This window comes from Erpetoichthys calabaricus, chromosome 14 (assembly GCF_900747795.2).
Source record: "Erpetoichthys calabaricus chromosome 14, fErpCal1.3, whole genome shotgun sequence".
In the NCBI taxonomy this organism is placed as follows: Eukaryota; Metazoa; Chordata; class Cladistia; order Polypteriformes; family Polypteridae; genus Erpetoichthys; species Erpetoichthys calabaricus.
The window spans coordinates 2,879,175-2,894,980 of NC_041407.2; the positions used below are offsets into that span (position 1 = coordinate 2,879,175).

A 15,806-nucleotide genomic window follows, 5' to 3' on the forward strand; every position below is an offset into this window, starting at 1 on the left:
TGATTGGTCAAACGTTGATAATTGGCCATGTGAGTTTTTGAATGTCATACAGTAACAACAACCTCATTCGTTGAAGTTCTGAATTGACACAATGTGATTTGGTGAAGTCGAATTTGATTGACAGTTATCCCGCCTCCATATCCACTCATAATGTCTCCAGTCTACAGCAATGCCCTTCTCCAAAAGCAGGCTCCACCCCGGCTTGTGACGTCACGCGAGGGTACACGAGGGTTATCCGGGAAGTGTAAGAGACAGTCCGCTGCAGTCAGCATAGGACAGCAAGGGACGTCAAGAGTGAACACTTCCGGAGTGCAAACCTATCGCTGCAGCTTCGTTTCTTCTTCATATTTTGGTGGCCTTTCACTTTAATGCCAAGGCGATATATGTCTGAGGGTTTCAGTGTAAGCTTGCTAGCAAGAATGAGAACCCGGAGGTCGCAACGATACTATAAATTTTCTCTCCACCTTTGATTTCTCCTAAAAGGAAGAAGCTGTCTCTTCGTTTATTTTCCATCATTAACGTACTACGCGAATGCCGGCTTCTCAAATGTGCAATTACTGGTAAGCGAAAATAGAGAAATTAAATCTTATCTTCTGTGTCATAATATCTAAGACAGCCTGCCGAGGGCTTCTACACAACGAAGGTTGCTTCTGTCGGTTTGGTTTTGGCATGTGTCACCTGTTGAAGAATTGCGTTTGTCGGCTTCCGTGGTGTTGGTTGTTAATTCGGGGAACGGAGGACGCGTAGTGTGATCGGAAGACGTGTTGGTGAAATCGACGACATCTTCTATAAGCGTTGATCTGTATTTGGACGGGACGGGATGGGATATTCCTGTTAGGTTTTACTGGCAACTAAACTCCTTTTTGACGCGGCAGGAGTGAATGTCGGTGGGTGTGTTCGGTGATTTCGGCTCCCAGTGACACTGAACTGCGTTGTTGTGTTAGAAAAATGGGGATCGGTTTTATGTTTTGTCTTCCATGTAAAGCGCCTTGTAATTCAGTGGTCAGTGAAGTGTGTAATGAGCTATAGCACTGGATTCAGTGGAAAACCGAGGACGGCAATCATGAGATCACAAACGGGAGAAATCGAATCGAACAAGTGGCCTATTGACATTAAAACTATAGGACGACTGACCGCAACCTCGCCGGTTACGATTTTGCACAGCAGTCACTATTTAAGGGCGTCATTTGGACCTGGAGAGTATGGATGAGTGAGATTTTTGGATAGCCCGAGTTGTTTGTCTAAACGCCTGTATGAGATTGTATTTCAGACCTGAGGGCAAGTGCATGTAGCGCTCCATCTTCTCTGCAGATTAGTGGATAATAGCACCACCACCTAAACACTTTTGTCTTCCAATAATGTCCTAGCACCCTGAGGCGTAGTGAGCACAGGCTAACTCGTAATGAAATGGCCGTAAAGTATGGTGGTATTTGGATCCGAGTTGTGCGAATCTGAACCACTTGTTAGGACTGCTTCTCATCTCCCAGGACTTGCTTGAATTTGTCATGTTACCCAAGTGGCATGCCCTCCAAAGATGTGCATGCCATTACATGCCGACTCTGGTCATGTGAGAGTGTGACAAGCAGTGGACTGTCATCCGATCCAGTACCGGACCTCAGCCCCTGTGAACCAGACCTGAATTAAATAGGTTTAAAAAAAAATGGGTGAATTGCGTCAATTATTTAATTATCTGCTTTCATTCTATTGCTGTGCCACATCAGGACTTCCAGTCAGTTTATATTTCACTTTACTCAGATGATTAGTACTCCTCATTGTAAATACCAATTAAAAAAAAGCTTCTTCATGGTATATATTAACAAAAAGCAAGTGAGACCCAATTAGCTGGTCAGATCTTCTTTATTTGTAACTTCTTGTTAATTGACAGCTTATTCAAGAAAACCAATTAAGATCTTTTCACAAATGAATACGATAAAATGTGGAGAACAGATTCAGTGCAGTACAAGAGTCACCTATATATATATATATATTTAAAGATAAGATGGAGGGCACAGGAAAGCCAAACGAACACAGAAGACGTGCAAACTCCCATAAGCAAGGCCGTTAACGTGAAAATTGCTCCAGGGGTCTTTGTACAACGGCTGACCCTGCACAGTGACCCCCAAAGGTCATGCAAAAACACAATTGCCTCTTGGGGATAAACAAAGTATATCAGACAGAGTCTGGGGTGGGAAATGAATGCGGGGGTCCTTAGGCAGGTTTAATGACTCCCATTACTATTAAAATACATGTGGACCATTACTGCAAATCTCCGCAGTTAGTTACGATTGACTTTCTTATGTTTTTTGTATTTCAGGTGCTATGCTGCAGCTGGAAGGACAGCATTCAGGACAAGCTAAAATGTTTGATGGCGCCCAGCCCCTCTTTGTGTTCGGTGTGATTGCTGATGTTCAGTATGCCAACGTTGACAACGGGAGTAATTATCTGAAGACTAGGAGGCGCTATTATCGGAACAGCGTGACGTTACTGCATGATGCAGTCGAGCACTGGAATGGAATTGCTCCCCATTTTATAGTTCAGCTGGGAGATCTAATCGACGGTTTGAATAAGAAGCACAATTTCTCGGCGAAGGCGCTGGAGATTGTGATGAAGGAATTCCAGAGGTGCAGAACAAAAATTCATCATGTCTGGGGCAACCATGAATTTTATAATTTTACAAGAGAATATTTAATGAGCTCCATACTTAATAGCAAAGTTCTGGAAAGTGCATTAGATGATATTTCAGTAAATCCTGAAGACCACGCCGCTGAAGCCGCCATCTACTCCTACCATTTCAGTCCCACTCCAAGCTTCCGGTTTGTGCTGCTAGACGCCTATGATTTAAGTGTTTTAGGAAGAAAAGCACCGAGCAAGAAATATAATCAATCACTTAAAATTTTGCAGGATAAGAACAAGAATCAAAATCTCAATTGCCCTCCAGGTATACACATTTGTGATTTGTGCCTTCATTTGTTATTACAGTGTACAGCAGGGGCGGACTTGGCCATTAGGGCATTTGGGCAGTGCCCGGTGGGCCGCAGACTCTGGTCTGGTCATGGGCCGGCCGTTTCATGAAATACATTTTATGTACTGGTTACTGTTTGACATTAACATTAATTTTCTAAACTAATAAACATTATCTGTCAGGTTTATATAGTCCTATATAATATACCGTATTACGTTATCAAGTTGTTTTAGTTGTCAGCACCCAACGTTGCAGCGAAAAATTTGGTCAAAACTGCCTTTTGCCGATTTCTGTTTCGATACCGCGACATTTCGGTTAGCATATTCATTATTGCAATTTACTTTATCTCATATCTAGTAGTTAAATTCTTCGGTACTAATAATTAGTTTAGATTATGTATTATGCATTTTATTGTTCTCTGGTCGTCGGCGTGATGATAATTTGTGGTTTTCAGCTGCGATTATTAGTATGATGAAATAAAGTTATAAAGCACAGGACAGGAATTTTTAATATTAGGACAGAACATTTCTAGTTTATCATTAATGGAACATTTCAATCATGTGATGTTTTCATTATAACCTCGGTTATCATTTATTCCTTTGTAAATGAGCAGCTATTAGCCTACTGGGGTACTGGCACTTGCACATGACATTGCCATGTACTCTAATAACGTGTAAGCCGTGTTACCAAATTTTTATTTTTCATTAAATTTTACTTCTAAGTATGTCGTCAAATTTTAAGTTGTCTAAACAACAGTGTTACAGATTCAGTTTAGGTAGAGTTCATAACATAGGCTCATAGCAAGTAGCGAGCCGCGTTTTAATAAAATTACAAAGAATAAGGGGCCGGGTGGGTCGACCTCGTCACCTCAGTAGTTGATGGATGCCCGGGCTGGTTTTGAGACCCAGTCCACTCCTGGTGTACAGTACAGTAGTGTAACAATTGCATATTCATATTGTCTTATGGTGTACTCACTGGGGATTTGCTGTGCCTGTTTACTGCTCTTCAGCCATATTTGATGAGTTTGTGATTTATTTTCTGTCTTTTGTAGAGGGACAGTGCGGGACAGAACAGCGCTTTGTTCAGTTTAATGGAGGATTCAGCAAAGAACAGCTTTCCTGGTTGGACAAAATACTTACATATGCTGACAAAAACCTTGAGAAAGTCACAATAATTAGTAAGTAAAAACTATATATATATATTATATATGACTTTTGGTTAGCACATCAAGTCTGGCCGATCCAGTTCTATTAGAATGAAACATTCCTGTTCCACTAGACTAGCCCGGCAGACAGAATAGTCTTCATTTGTAAAGATTTTCTTATTTCTTTGTGTAGCGTAGCTGGAAGTAGAACAGTCAGGTGTCAGCCTCCCCATTAAACAGTGAAGTATTCCTGTGTGTGTGATGTCCTTAAATGAAACGGGTTTGCTTTTGCTTTTTCACGGCTCCCTAATGTGGTGTTCCTCATTCATAAGAGTCCTCCGTTTATTACAATTTGGCATCTTTACGTGCGGCAATGAATGTCTGCTCGTAGTGGATATTTACAACCCAAGGATAGCTCTGGTAGCAGGCCATTTAACTTAATTTAGCACATCAATCTCTGTCTCCAGATTCTTTTACAATACAAATATGAAGATTACAACGTGATTTATTTAAATAGCAGCCTTTCATACAAACAGCTTAGCTCAAAGTGCTGTACAAAAAGTCAAAGACTACTCACGGCAGTGCTGTCCTCAGCGCTGCTCGTTAACTTCGTCCATTTATCTGTTGTTCTCTCAATGGGTAAACGCTGCCTAGCATTATTAATACGAACATTACTCGTAGCCAGCTTCCACGTGTGCCCCCATGTTCTCGATGGAGAACGCTTTTCAAAGTAACAGCTGGCACCAACCCTACCTACCACTTTGCTGCTCAGTTTTGAACACATTTCATATGCCACCTCTTACTCTCTGTTGGCTGTAAAGACTCAGTTCCTACTCTTTTGTCATAACTCTAACCCTGCAGGCCGTTTGTCAGGTTTATCCCGACTGGTGACCCCGTGCCGCCTTGTTGTGTCAGCTTGTAAAACAAGTGAGACCACAAGTTTTTCTCCTCAGCTATTTCAACGATTCATAATGATGTATTAGCCCAGGGGTGGGTAAAGTCAGTCCTGGAGGGACGCATTGGCTGCAGGTTTTTGTTCCATCCCAGTTGCTTCATTAGAAAATAAGCCTTGCTGATAATTTAATTTCATGGCTTGTCGTTGCTTTAACTCTGCCATGTCAGCTCATTCTCATATCATCCAAATGATTTAAAGTTTAAAACAGATGAGTAATTCTCAGTCCTTCGCTTTTTTCTCTTAACTTTCCTTGCAAGTATTTAATTAAACCAAATAGTGCATGCTAAATACCATAAATACGCACATTTAAGTTCTCCCACAATTTGACAAAGCATGAAAGTTTACAGTCAATATGAAAACGTGGATGTTACACAACACTAATAATGCTATGAAGCAGTAATGTGCCGTCCAATAATTTTAATATTGTTACCTTTGGTAAGGAAAGCTGTTTATATTCAAAGATGACGACTCGTTTTTTTTTTTTCTTCTCCTTGCGCATGGAGAACTTCAATAAACGATGGCTTACGTCAGCGGTTCTCAAACTGTGGGGTGCGCCCCCCTAGGGTAGTAACAAAAAAGGGGGCGCAAATGTTGCCATATGTGGTGTAATTTTGCTATTCGTAGGAAAATTTTAAACTTGTAGCGGTGTATCGGCAGCAAAAAATATAGGAATACATTTTATTAGGGTTAGGGTTATTCAAAAAAACGTTAGGGGGGTGCGATTAAAACTGTTATGAAAACTCGGGTCTCAAATACTTAAAGGTTGAGAAACGTTGGCTTACGTAGACATTTAACACTAGAATTACCAGAGCCTACGAAAAAACTCGTATATCCGGCCCACCTTAAATCGCTTCTTAAAACCTTTCTCACCTCTCCGCTAGCGTCTTTTGTCATCTAAATGCACTGATAAAGACAAGCTCCCAGCAGCCGGCTATTCCATCCCCCCAACGACTTAGAACGTAAACAGGCTTTTCCCAGCTCTTGCCTTGATTGATTACCTGGGAGTGAAGTGGAGTTTTAGAGTAGAAATAATAAGATTGTTATTTGAAACACACGCATTTCATATGTGTTGCATTTCTACAGTAATCTGTGTAAACACATTGTTAAAACAGAAACGTGTTATATATTCTAGTAGCAACTGACAAAATGTAGGCATAAACTATATAATGTATGAAGCCTGAAGTCCAAATATCAAAGAAACACTTTCACAAAAAGTACAAAAAAAAGCCACCGCCAAAAAAACCCGCCTTAGTGTAAGACATTGACACACATTAGCTATCACTGCTTCTGTGGCGTAACAGTATCAGCCACTAACTGGGAATCAGAAGGTCATGAGTTCAATTCTGCACAACTCCCATTTGAGAAGTGTTCTTATTTTCACTATTTTAGAATAAAAAGATACATTTGATTTCAGTCTGTAACAGCTGGTGTAATTTATGATATTTGTAAAGGTTAGCTTTATTTTTTTAAAATTCACTTTTCATTGTCTCAGTCGCGTTCAGGATCCATCCCTACCGCCCCCCACCTGACACTGCTGTTTTTACATAAAGACGCGCTGATTTAGTGTGCGCAAGAACATGCAGGTGGCCAGTTGCTGAGTGCTACAACGCACATTTTAAAAAAAGAAAGAGACAAATATATGTGACGTTTTGAAGAAATCATTTTATGACGCGAATAGTACCAATCAGAAAACATCGTCGAAGTAATGCAATATTATTTGAAAACGAACAGCGTCAGGTTGGGTGTGAAGTTATACTGGCGCTGTTTGAGTCAGATCAGAAGCTGAATAAGCTGAAAAAGCTCCTGTTCTGACTCTAAGTAAAAAAGCATGAATTAATCAACAGAAATAACCGCGATTGACATTTTAAAGTTAACGATTTACAGTGCATACCAATTTATAAATTCAATGTCCGTTTGAGGAAAAAAAAAACACTTTCTTCAAAGCTGGGAATCGAACTCGCGTCTTTGTGGCACAGTAAGGCAGTGGTGCTCCAAGTCAGCAAACCGTCCTTATAACTTATTTTTTTCAAGATCCATAACACAGACAGACAGAGCACTGCATAATACAGAGACAGACAGGCAGAGATATACAAACAAACAGGGAAGGCACATGTACTGAAAGAAAAAGCACTGAATAAGCTCACCCGCTCTAACATCACCCCTCCCCTGATCTGACTCTCTAAGTAACAGCGCAAGTACAGACACAAATCAAGTGCATGTGTGTACTGTATAATATTAACAAAAGAGCAGCTTACTACTGAAAACGGCAAATATAGGAGTGAGTGGGGATCGAACCAGTACTCTTGATCACACTTGGTGATATCGATCGCGGTTATTTCTGTTGATTAATTCATGCTTTTTTACTTAGAGTCAGAACAGGAGCTTTTTCAGCTTATTCAGCTTCTGATCTGACTCAAACAGCGCCAGTATAACTTCACACCCAACCTGACGCTGTTCGTTTTCAAATAATATTGCATTACTTCGACGATGTTTTCTGATTGGTACTATTCGCGTCATAAAATGATTTCTTCAAAACGTCACATATATTTGTCTCTTTCTTTTTTTAAAATGTGCGTTGTAGCACTCAGCAACTGGCCACCTGCATGTTCTTGCGCACACTAAATCAGCGCGTCTTTATGTAAAAACAGCAGTGTCAGGTGGGGGGCGGTAGGGATGGATCCTGAACGCGACTGAGACAATGAAAAGTGAATTTTAAAAAAATAAAGCTAACCTTTACAAATATCATAAATTACACCAGCTGTTACAGACTGAAATCAAATGTATCTTTTTATTCTAAAATAGTGAAAATAAGAACACTTCTCAAATGGGAGTTGTGCAGGATCGAACTCATGACCTTCTGATTCCCAGTTAGTGACTGATACTGTTGCGCCACGGAAACAGTGATAGTTAATTCATATCAATGTCTCACACTAAGGCGGGTTTTTTTTGGCGGTGGCTTTTTTTTTGTACCTTTTGTGAAAGTGTGTCTTTGATATTTGGACTTCAGGCTTCATACATTATATAGTTTATGCCTACATTTTGTCAATTGCTACTAGAATATATAACACGTTTCTGTTTTAACAATGTGCTTACACAGATTACTGTAGAAATGCAACACATATGAAATGCGTGTGTTTCAAATAACAATCTTATTATTTCTACTCTAAAACTCCACTTCACTCCCAGGTAATCAATCAAGGCAAGAGCTGGGAAAAGCCTGTTTACGTTCTAAGTCGTTGGGGGGATGGAATAGCCGGCTGCTGGCAGCTTGTCTTTATCAGTACATTTAGATGACAAAAGACGCTGGCGGAGAGGTGAGAAAGGTTTTAAGAAGCGATTTAAGGTGGGCCGGATATACGAGTTTTTTCGTAGGCTCTGGTAATTCTAGTGTTAAGACAGCTGAATGAGCTTTTTGGATGCTAGCATCAATCATTTAGAGCCATTGTACTTTTGCAGGAAAGAAAGTTTTGACCTCCGTTACCTTAAATTTCCTAAAATTGTAGCCGGCACCCGTATTTTTTAATTCCATTATGAAAAGATTTTAAATACCTTATATACTTGTGGATAAGTCGAGACTACCGTATAATTTCTGTTATTTTATAATGTCGGTTGTATAAGTCGAATGCGGAAAACTCCCACTATTGGTCCAAGAGATTAAGATATGCCAAAACCCACCTGAGAGAGGAACCACGGAGCACACAGCCTTTTGTTTTTATGTATTGTGCCTATGTGACCAAACGGTAATACCCAAACTATTCCGAAGCGACGTTTGCACTGTTTTGTGTTTTTTGTGTCTCACACACTCGTACACCTTTATCGTAAGAGCATCCTTTATCTACAAGGGCGTGTTTGATCAGAAGAAAATATGAAGCTGGTTTTAAATTAAAAGTCATTGAAGTGGCGAAAACAAATTGGTAACTGCGCTGCTGCAACAAAATTCAATGTGTCTGAGACACTGGTGTGAGATTGGAGGAACAACATTTATTTATATAGCACATCTGCATACAATGATGAAGCTCAAAGTGCTAAAAGGAAGCAAGAAGATGTAAAAACATTTTTTTAAAAATTAAGTGTTCGTATTTTTGAACAGCCATATAAGTCTGGGTCTGATTTTATGATCGATTTTTCAGGTTTCAAGACCCAACTTATTTGCGAGTATATGTGGCAAATACTGGACACCATTTAAGAAAATTTACTTCCAACTGCCAATTAATCCACTTGCAAATCCTGTCAAAAAGCCCCTTACACACTGGCACTTGTGACCTATCTTTTAACTTGCGTGTTAACCCTGCCTGGTAGGATTTTATGTCAAACTGAATTAGTAGAGTAAGAAGATTAAGATTATGACAGAGGAAATAAAAAGAGGAATAAGCTGCATGCTCATCATGAAGAAGCCTATGATATGGTTTAACATGAATGAATGAATGCCAGGAGCCACTGCATTTTCAAATGATTTTCTACTCGCATGCCGACGCCAGTAACTTTAATTTGGATAGCTGGACAGAAAACAACACCGCTACAGTGGGTACGGAAAGTATTCAGACCCCCTTCAATTTTTCACTCTTTGTCATATTGCAGCCATTTGCTAAAATCATTTAAATTAATTTTTTCCCTCATTAATGTACACACAGCACCCCATATTGACAGACAAAAAAAAGAATTTTTGAAATTGTTGCAGATTTATTAAAAAAGAAAAACTGAAATATCACATGGTCCTAAGTATTCAGACCCTTTGCTCAGTATTTAGTAGAAGCACCCTTTTGAGCTAATACAGCCATGAGTCTTCTTGGGAAAGATGCAACAAGTTTTTCACACTTGGCTTTGGGGATCCTCTGCCATTCCTCCTTGCAGATCCTCTCCAGTTCTGTCAGGTTGGATGGTAAACGTTGGTGGACAGCCATTTTTAGGTCTCTCCAGAGATGCTCAATTGGGTTTAAGTCAGGGCTCTGGCTGGGCCATTCAAGAACAGTCACAGAGTTGTTGTGAAGCCACTCCTTCATTATTTTAGCTGTGTGCTTAGGGTCATTGTCTTGTTGGAAGGTAAACCTTCAGCCCAGTCTGAGGTCCTTAGCACTCTGGAGAAGGTTTTTGTCCAGGATATCCCTGTACTTGGCCGCATTCATCTTTCCCTCGATTGCAACCAGTCGTCCTGTCCCTGCAGCTGATAAACACCCCCACAGCATGATGCTGCCACCACCATGCTTCACTGTGGGGAATGTATTGGACTAGTGATGAGAAGTGCCTGGTTGTCTCCACACATACCGCTTAGAATTAAGGCCATCTCCCACATGGAGTTTGCTAAAAGACACCTGAAGGACTCTGAGATGGTGAGAAATAAGATTCTCTGGTCTGATGAGACCAAGATAGAACTTTTTGGCCTTAATTCTAAGCGGTATGTGTGGAGACAACCAGGCACTGCTCATCACTTGTCCAATACAGTCCCCACAGTGAAGCATTGCGGTGGCAGCATCATGCTGTGGGGGTGTTTTTCAGCTGCAGGGACAGGACGACTGGTTGCAATCGAGGGAAAGATGTATGCGGCCAAGTACAGGGATATCCTGGACAAAAACCTTCTCCAGAGTGCTAAGGACCTCAGACTGGGCCGAAGGTTTACCTTCCAACAAGACAATGACCCTAAGCACACAGCTAAAATAATGAAGGAGTGGCTTCACAACAACTCTGTGACTGTTCTTGAATGGCCCAGCCAGAGCCCTGACTTAAACCCAATTGAGCATCTCTGGAGAGACCTAAAAATGGCTGTCCACCAACGTTTACCATCCAACCTGACAGAACTGGAGAGGATCTGCAAGGAGGAATGGCAGAGGATCCCCAAATCCAGGTGTGAAAAACTTGTTGCATCTTTCCCAAGAAGACTCATGGCTGTATTAGCTCAAAAGGGGGCTTCTACTAAATACTGAGCAAAGGGTCTGAATACTTAGGGCCATGTGATATTTCAGTTTTTCTTTTTTAATAAATCTGCAACAATTTCAAAAATTCTTTTTTTTGTCTGTCAATATGGGGTGCTGTGTGTACATTAATGAGGGAAAAAATTAATTTAAATGATTTTAGCAAATGGCTGCAATATGACAAAGAGTGAAAAATTGAAGGGGGTCTGAATACTTTCCGTACCCACTGCATGTCTGGTGATATGCAGAATTTAAACATTACAGCCTTCTGGCGCGTTGTGTTACACTGTGTTTACTACTTACTAGTTTTGCAACATCAACTCATGACTTGAAGAGTGCGAGGTTGGCAAACTTTCTTTCACAACACACAGAATCGGAAGCAACCGGAGGCAGATGTGCTTTTTTTTTTTTTGCTTATTATCAGATGTAATAGGCATAATCAATTCGCAAGCCTATTTTGTTGTGACCTGTTTGTAAAATAAAAAGGGCTAAATACAGATACAATTAAACGCATATTATGTAGTACTGTTTCCAGTAAAGACAGCTTAGACAGCGTATCTCCCAAAATATAAAATTCGGTGCACACTACAAATAAATTGTACATAGTAAATGTCACTGAAGGAGGCCAAAAATGAAAGCTCAAATGCACCTAACACTACTTACCAAGTTTGTGTGTATATTTTATTAAAATGTAACCACGGATAGGTTAGGAGGCTTAATCATGAGGACAGAATTGAGCCAGGCAGCCAGTCCACTGTGCCCACCAGAGGCGATGCCCTCATTTTTTATTTGGCCCTCCCTCAGATATTATAATACTGCCTTACAGCAGAATACTTGATCCAACACTGGAGAAAATCATGTCCAGTTCATTCAGAGACTAAGAACATTGCTGCATTTTACCCATCGTGACTCTCCTGCCACAATAAGTTATTTCTGAATCAGTGGAATGCGGGGGTCCAATCCAATCCAAAGAGTGTTGCTCTCCAGGAGAGCCCTGTTTTGAAAATAATTTTACTTTAAAATGAACAAATTTAAATCAACATAGCTCATTCTCAGTGAAGCAGTATGACTTCTAAGTGCTAGAAGTGCTCACGCCGGGCCTGACCAGACCCTGCGCAGTGAAAAAAGAGGCCTTCCCTTGAAAACATTATGAAAACTAGGCTTATTTCACATGGGGCAGGAAATTGAACCCACCAGTAAACGGCACGACTCGAGAGATGCTCCGCCCCATTTCCCTCCCTCACTCCAGCCTGCACATTGAACGTGGGGCTCGTTTATACATCACGCTCAGAACGCACACATCATGGCTGCCACCCGTTCCCAGCGTTCATTTCACGCGTCCTCTGAGCACTGTCATTACCCGATCTGCGTGCCTACCTGATTTGCGCGCGCAGGCGTATTGAAAGCCTAACATGCCGTAAAGTGTTCACGCATGCGTTAAATAGATTGGGCAGCAACGTAAAGTGTGTGATGACGTAGCCTTTCAATACGCACGCGCACGCAGAAATTAATGCGATGTGTGCGCGAGTCTCAGTACCAGCGCAGTGTGATAAAAGTCGTTATGTGACATCAGAGGCTCTGTTTACTAAGGACATGTGTCAGAAAGCCGCTTTGCGAATCCTCCGGGATCGATGTGCCTGCTTCAATGTTTGATGAATTGTTCGATATGGTGAAGCAAAATGCCAAAATACAAACACATTCGTGGTGCTTTTATATTCAAGCGTTCGCATATTCCCCATCGTAATGACACAATATATTTTAATGGTCTCACATACCATCTTCTGTGCCGTCTTTTTTTTTTTTTTTACAATTAACAACAGAATGCACAGCGCTGTATTTGAGCCACAGAGAAAGGTGAAAAGGTGTATTTTGAGATGAAAGTGGAAATTTAAGCTTTAATCTTGAACTGTCCACTTTAACTTCGTAGTTTATCATTAAAGCAGATCGTCGTAAACGTCATTTTAAACCCGACCCAGTTGTTAGTCGCTAGGAGTTTCTGGGGCTTCCTCCTGAGCTGACAGCAGCAATCGCCACACAGAGTACATCACATTTATGATATTGCAGCTCTCTGCACATATAGAATTCTTAGATTTATACTTGATATCACTTTCATGATGAAATGCATTAAAAGTATGTGTGTTACATTTTACATACAAGTTGTTAACTTTATTTAAATAATGAATACTGATAATAATTACACATGTTGTGGCAGCACAGTCTGTCGCGCAGGGAATCAGGTCCCTTGTCTTCTCTGTCTGGTGTTTGCATGTTTTCCTGGTGGGTTTCCTTCCAAAGACATGAAGGTTTGGGGATTTGGAGACGCTAAAATGACGCTAGTGCCAGTGGCGTAGCTACGGGCAGGCAGAGGGGGCGGCATTATTGGCCAGAAGGCTCAGTACAATTCGTGTGTTAGCAGCAGGGTTCGGAAAAATACGAATGAAAAAATTTTTATCCACAAATGCTTCAAAAATAATTTTCAGACTGTCCTTCTGTGGCGGCATCAGACACAGCAGTTGAAATGTATAAGGCAATACCAAAAATAAACAAACATGAGACCCATAATTATTTCTAGGAAGATAAACAACTAATTTATAATTTCGTTTCGTTATCAATCCGAATGCATTCTTGCTCATCCCCACCTATCACTTGTACACTCCACTGGTTCTGGTTTTCCCAGAGTAATTATATTAATCTAATAATTAGAACACGGCCTATCAGTGCGTCAATATTATATTCTTGTCTAGTTGATTATTATAAATAATTATGTGAAAAATAATTGCTGTTTCTCTATAGATGAATAAATCTATGCAAAATGTATCTTAATTTTTCTCTGTACGTCATTTTAATTTTCTATTTAAATAATTTAACATATTCAGATATGTTGGTGGGTGGCAAACTGAAGCACCGCCCCGACCCGAGCAGCACAAACTCTGGCTACGCCACTGGCTAGTTAGCGCATGTGTGCGCTTGTGTTCACCTTGCGATGAGCTGATGTCCGTCCAGGGATCGTTTCTGCTAGCTGGAATGGGCACATCCCTGGATTGATGGATTTAATCATTAAACATCCCTTTCAGAGATAATGCTTCAAGGTATCCTCCGACTTTAATGGATGTTTCAGGTAATTCACAACACAACGAAGCCGAACATGTCCTCACCGTGATGATATCTCACACTGCCACCTGGTGGAATCTTCCAAATTTACGTAAAGTACACGTGTAAATATAAACGGTAAAAAGCTTGCGTAGCAGTCCGCTGGAATAAAACTGGCCTTTAAAGGGTCATTTGTCCAACCTTGGTGCAGTGAAGTGTTTTTCTCAGAATTAGTTTACCTCACTTATTTCATCTCCTGTTTTCTTTTTCTAGCTAGTAAGGCAAGTCAGAGAAATGTGTGGTTTGTGTTCGTCTTCAAGACCTTTGAAACTGATTTTCGTTTCTTCTGAATTTGCAATCAGTCACAATTGAAGACGAAAAAGAGAGATTAAAAAGGAATGTTCAGCCTTTGCAGATTACTATAATAATGATGTGACAGCGATTCAATTATATGACAAAATGCCTGATTTTGTGATGCTCCTTTGGACTGGGGGGCTGGGATAGCGTTCCCCCAGATCCTAAGGATGCTCTCCGTTGGTTAGTACAGTTTAGAAGGGCTGCCTTTCTCACGATTTGCATTGCGTACAGATCACTGTTTACCATTGCAAGTTGTGAAAGATCATTTTCAAAACTGAAATTAATAAAAACTCATCTGAGATTCTTCCATGTCACAAGAGCGTCTGACCAACCTGGCTTTAATTAGCATTAAAAAAGGAAATCCTCACAGAGGATGTAAAAAAATGAAGTAGCACAATTGTTTTTGGGGAAATGAAATGAATATTTAATTTGAATAAAGTGTTTATTTCTTATTTAATATGCCTTCTTTACCATTCACTTTGAGGGCACCTCACCTTAGGGGGCATCTTCTAGCCTCTCTCTGCACGCCACTGACCTGAATAATTATATATATATATTTTTGCTTCACTTTTCTGCAGGCCACCTTCCTGTACATCCAGACAGTACAGACCCCATCTGCTTAGCCTGGAACTATGAAGAGGTGCTCTCAGTTTTGCACTCACATAAGAGTGTAGTGTGCTTCATGGCTGGGCATGATCACGATGGAGGCTACCACATGGATCACAGAGGAATCCATCACGTCACCATGGAAGGTGTAATCGAAACCCCGCCAGACACCAATGCATTTGCTACGGTGTATGTGCACCAGGACAGGATGATTTTAAAGGGGGTCGGAAGGGTTTCAGATAGGATTATGCTATATCCTTCAACATAAAAAAAATATTAATTTTCTTCTTTAAATGCAATATTAAAATATTTCAAACCAAAAGAACAAAAACTAGCAGTATTTAAAATGAAATGACTTGATGTTGTTCATTTTACATAAAGCGCATGTTCAATCAGTGAGCAATCATGGGCTTAACTTCCAAGTGAATGTTTTATGTTGCTGCCACTCATGATGATGATGATGTAAAGATTTTATTGAGCACAATTCCTGCAAAACACATTCAGGTCACAAGTACAGATGTAATGCAATTGTAAAATTACAGTGCTAAAGTGCTATGTATTTAAAGTATTGAAGCTGTTTTTGCAGCTCTTACTGTACAGTGTATTAGATAAATCATAGAGCTATTCAGGATAATCCTGTAATTGAATTTCTGTGTGATGTTACAGAGAAGAGAACTGGATGAGATTGTAATCCTCCATTTATTGTATTTTTATGGATTTTTGAAGATTAAAAGCACATCTGTTTCAAAGTAGGAATGTCTCATTTGTAAAAATCCTATTACTCAA

The 15,806-nt window shown here is 40.3% G+C and overlaps 1 protein-coding gene across 1 annotated transcript; it reads left to right on the top strand.

Annotated features, from left to right (window-relative positions):
- Window positions 1-263: 263 nt before the first annotated feature.
- On the top strand, window positions 264-15,769 carry adprm (ADP-ribose/CDP-alcohol diphosphatase, manganese-dependent). Its single transcript, XM_028818327.2, has 4 exons — window positions 264-560; window positions 2,315-2,938; window positions 4,014-4,139; window positions 14,993-15,769. The coding sequence occupies exons 2-4, from the start codon at window positions 2,320-2,322 to the stop codon at window positions 15,286-15,288; spliced, it is 1,041 nt and encodes a 346-aa protein (XP_028674160.1). The 5' UTR covers window positions 264-560; window positions 2,315-2,319; the 3' UTR covers window positions 15,289-15,769.
- Window positions 15,770-15,806: the final 37 nt, after the last annotated feature.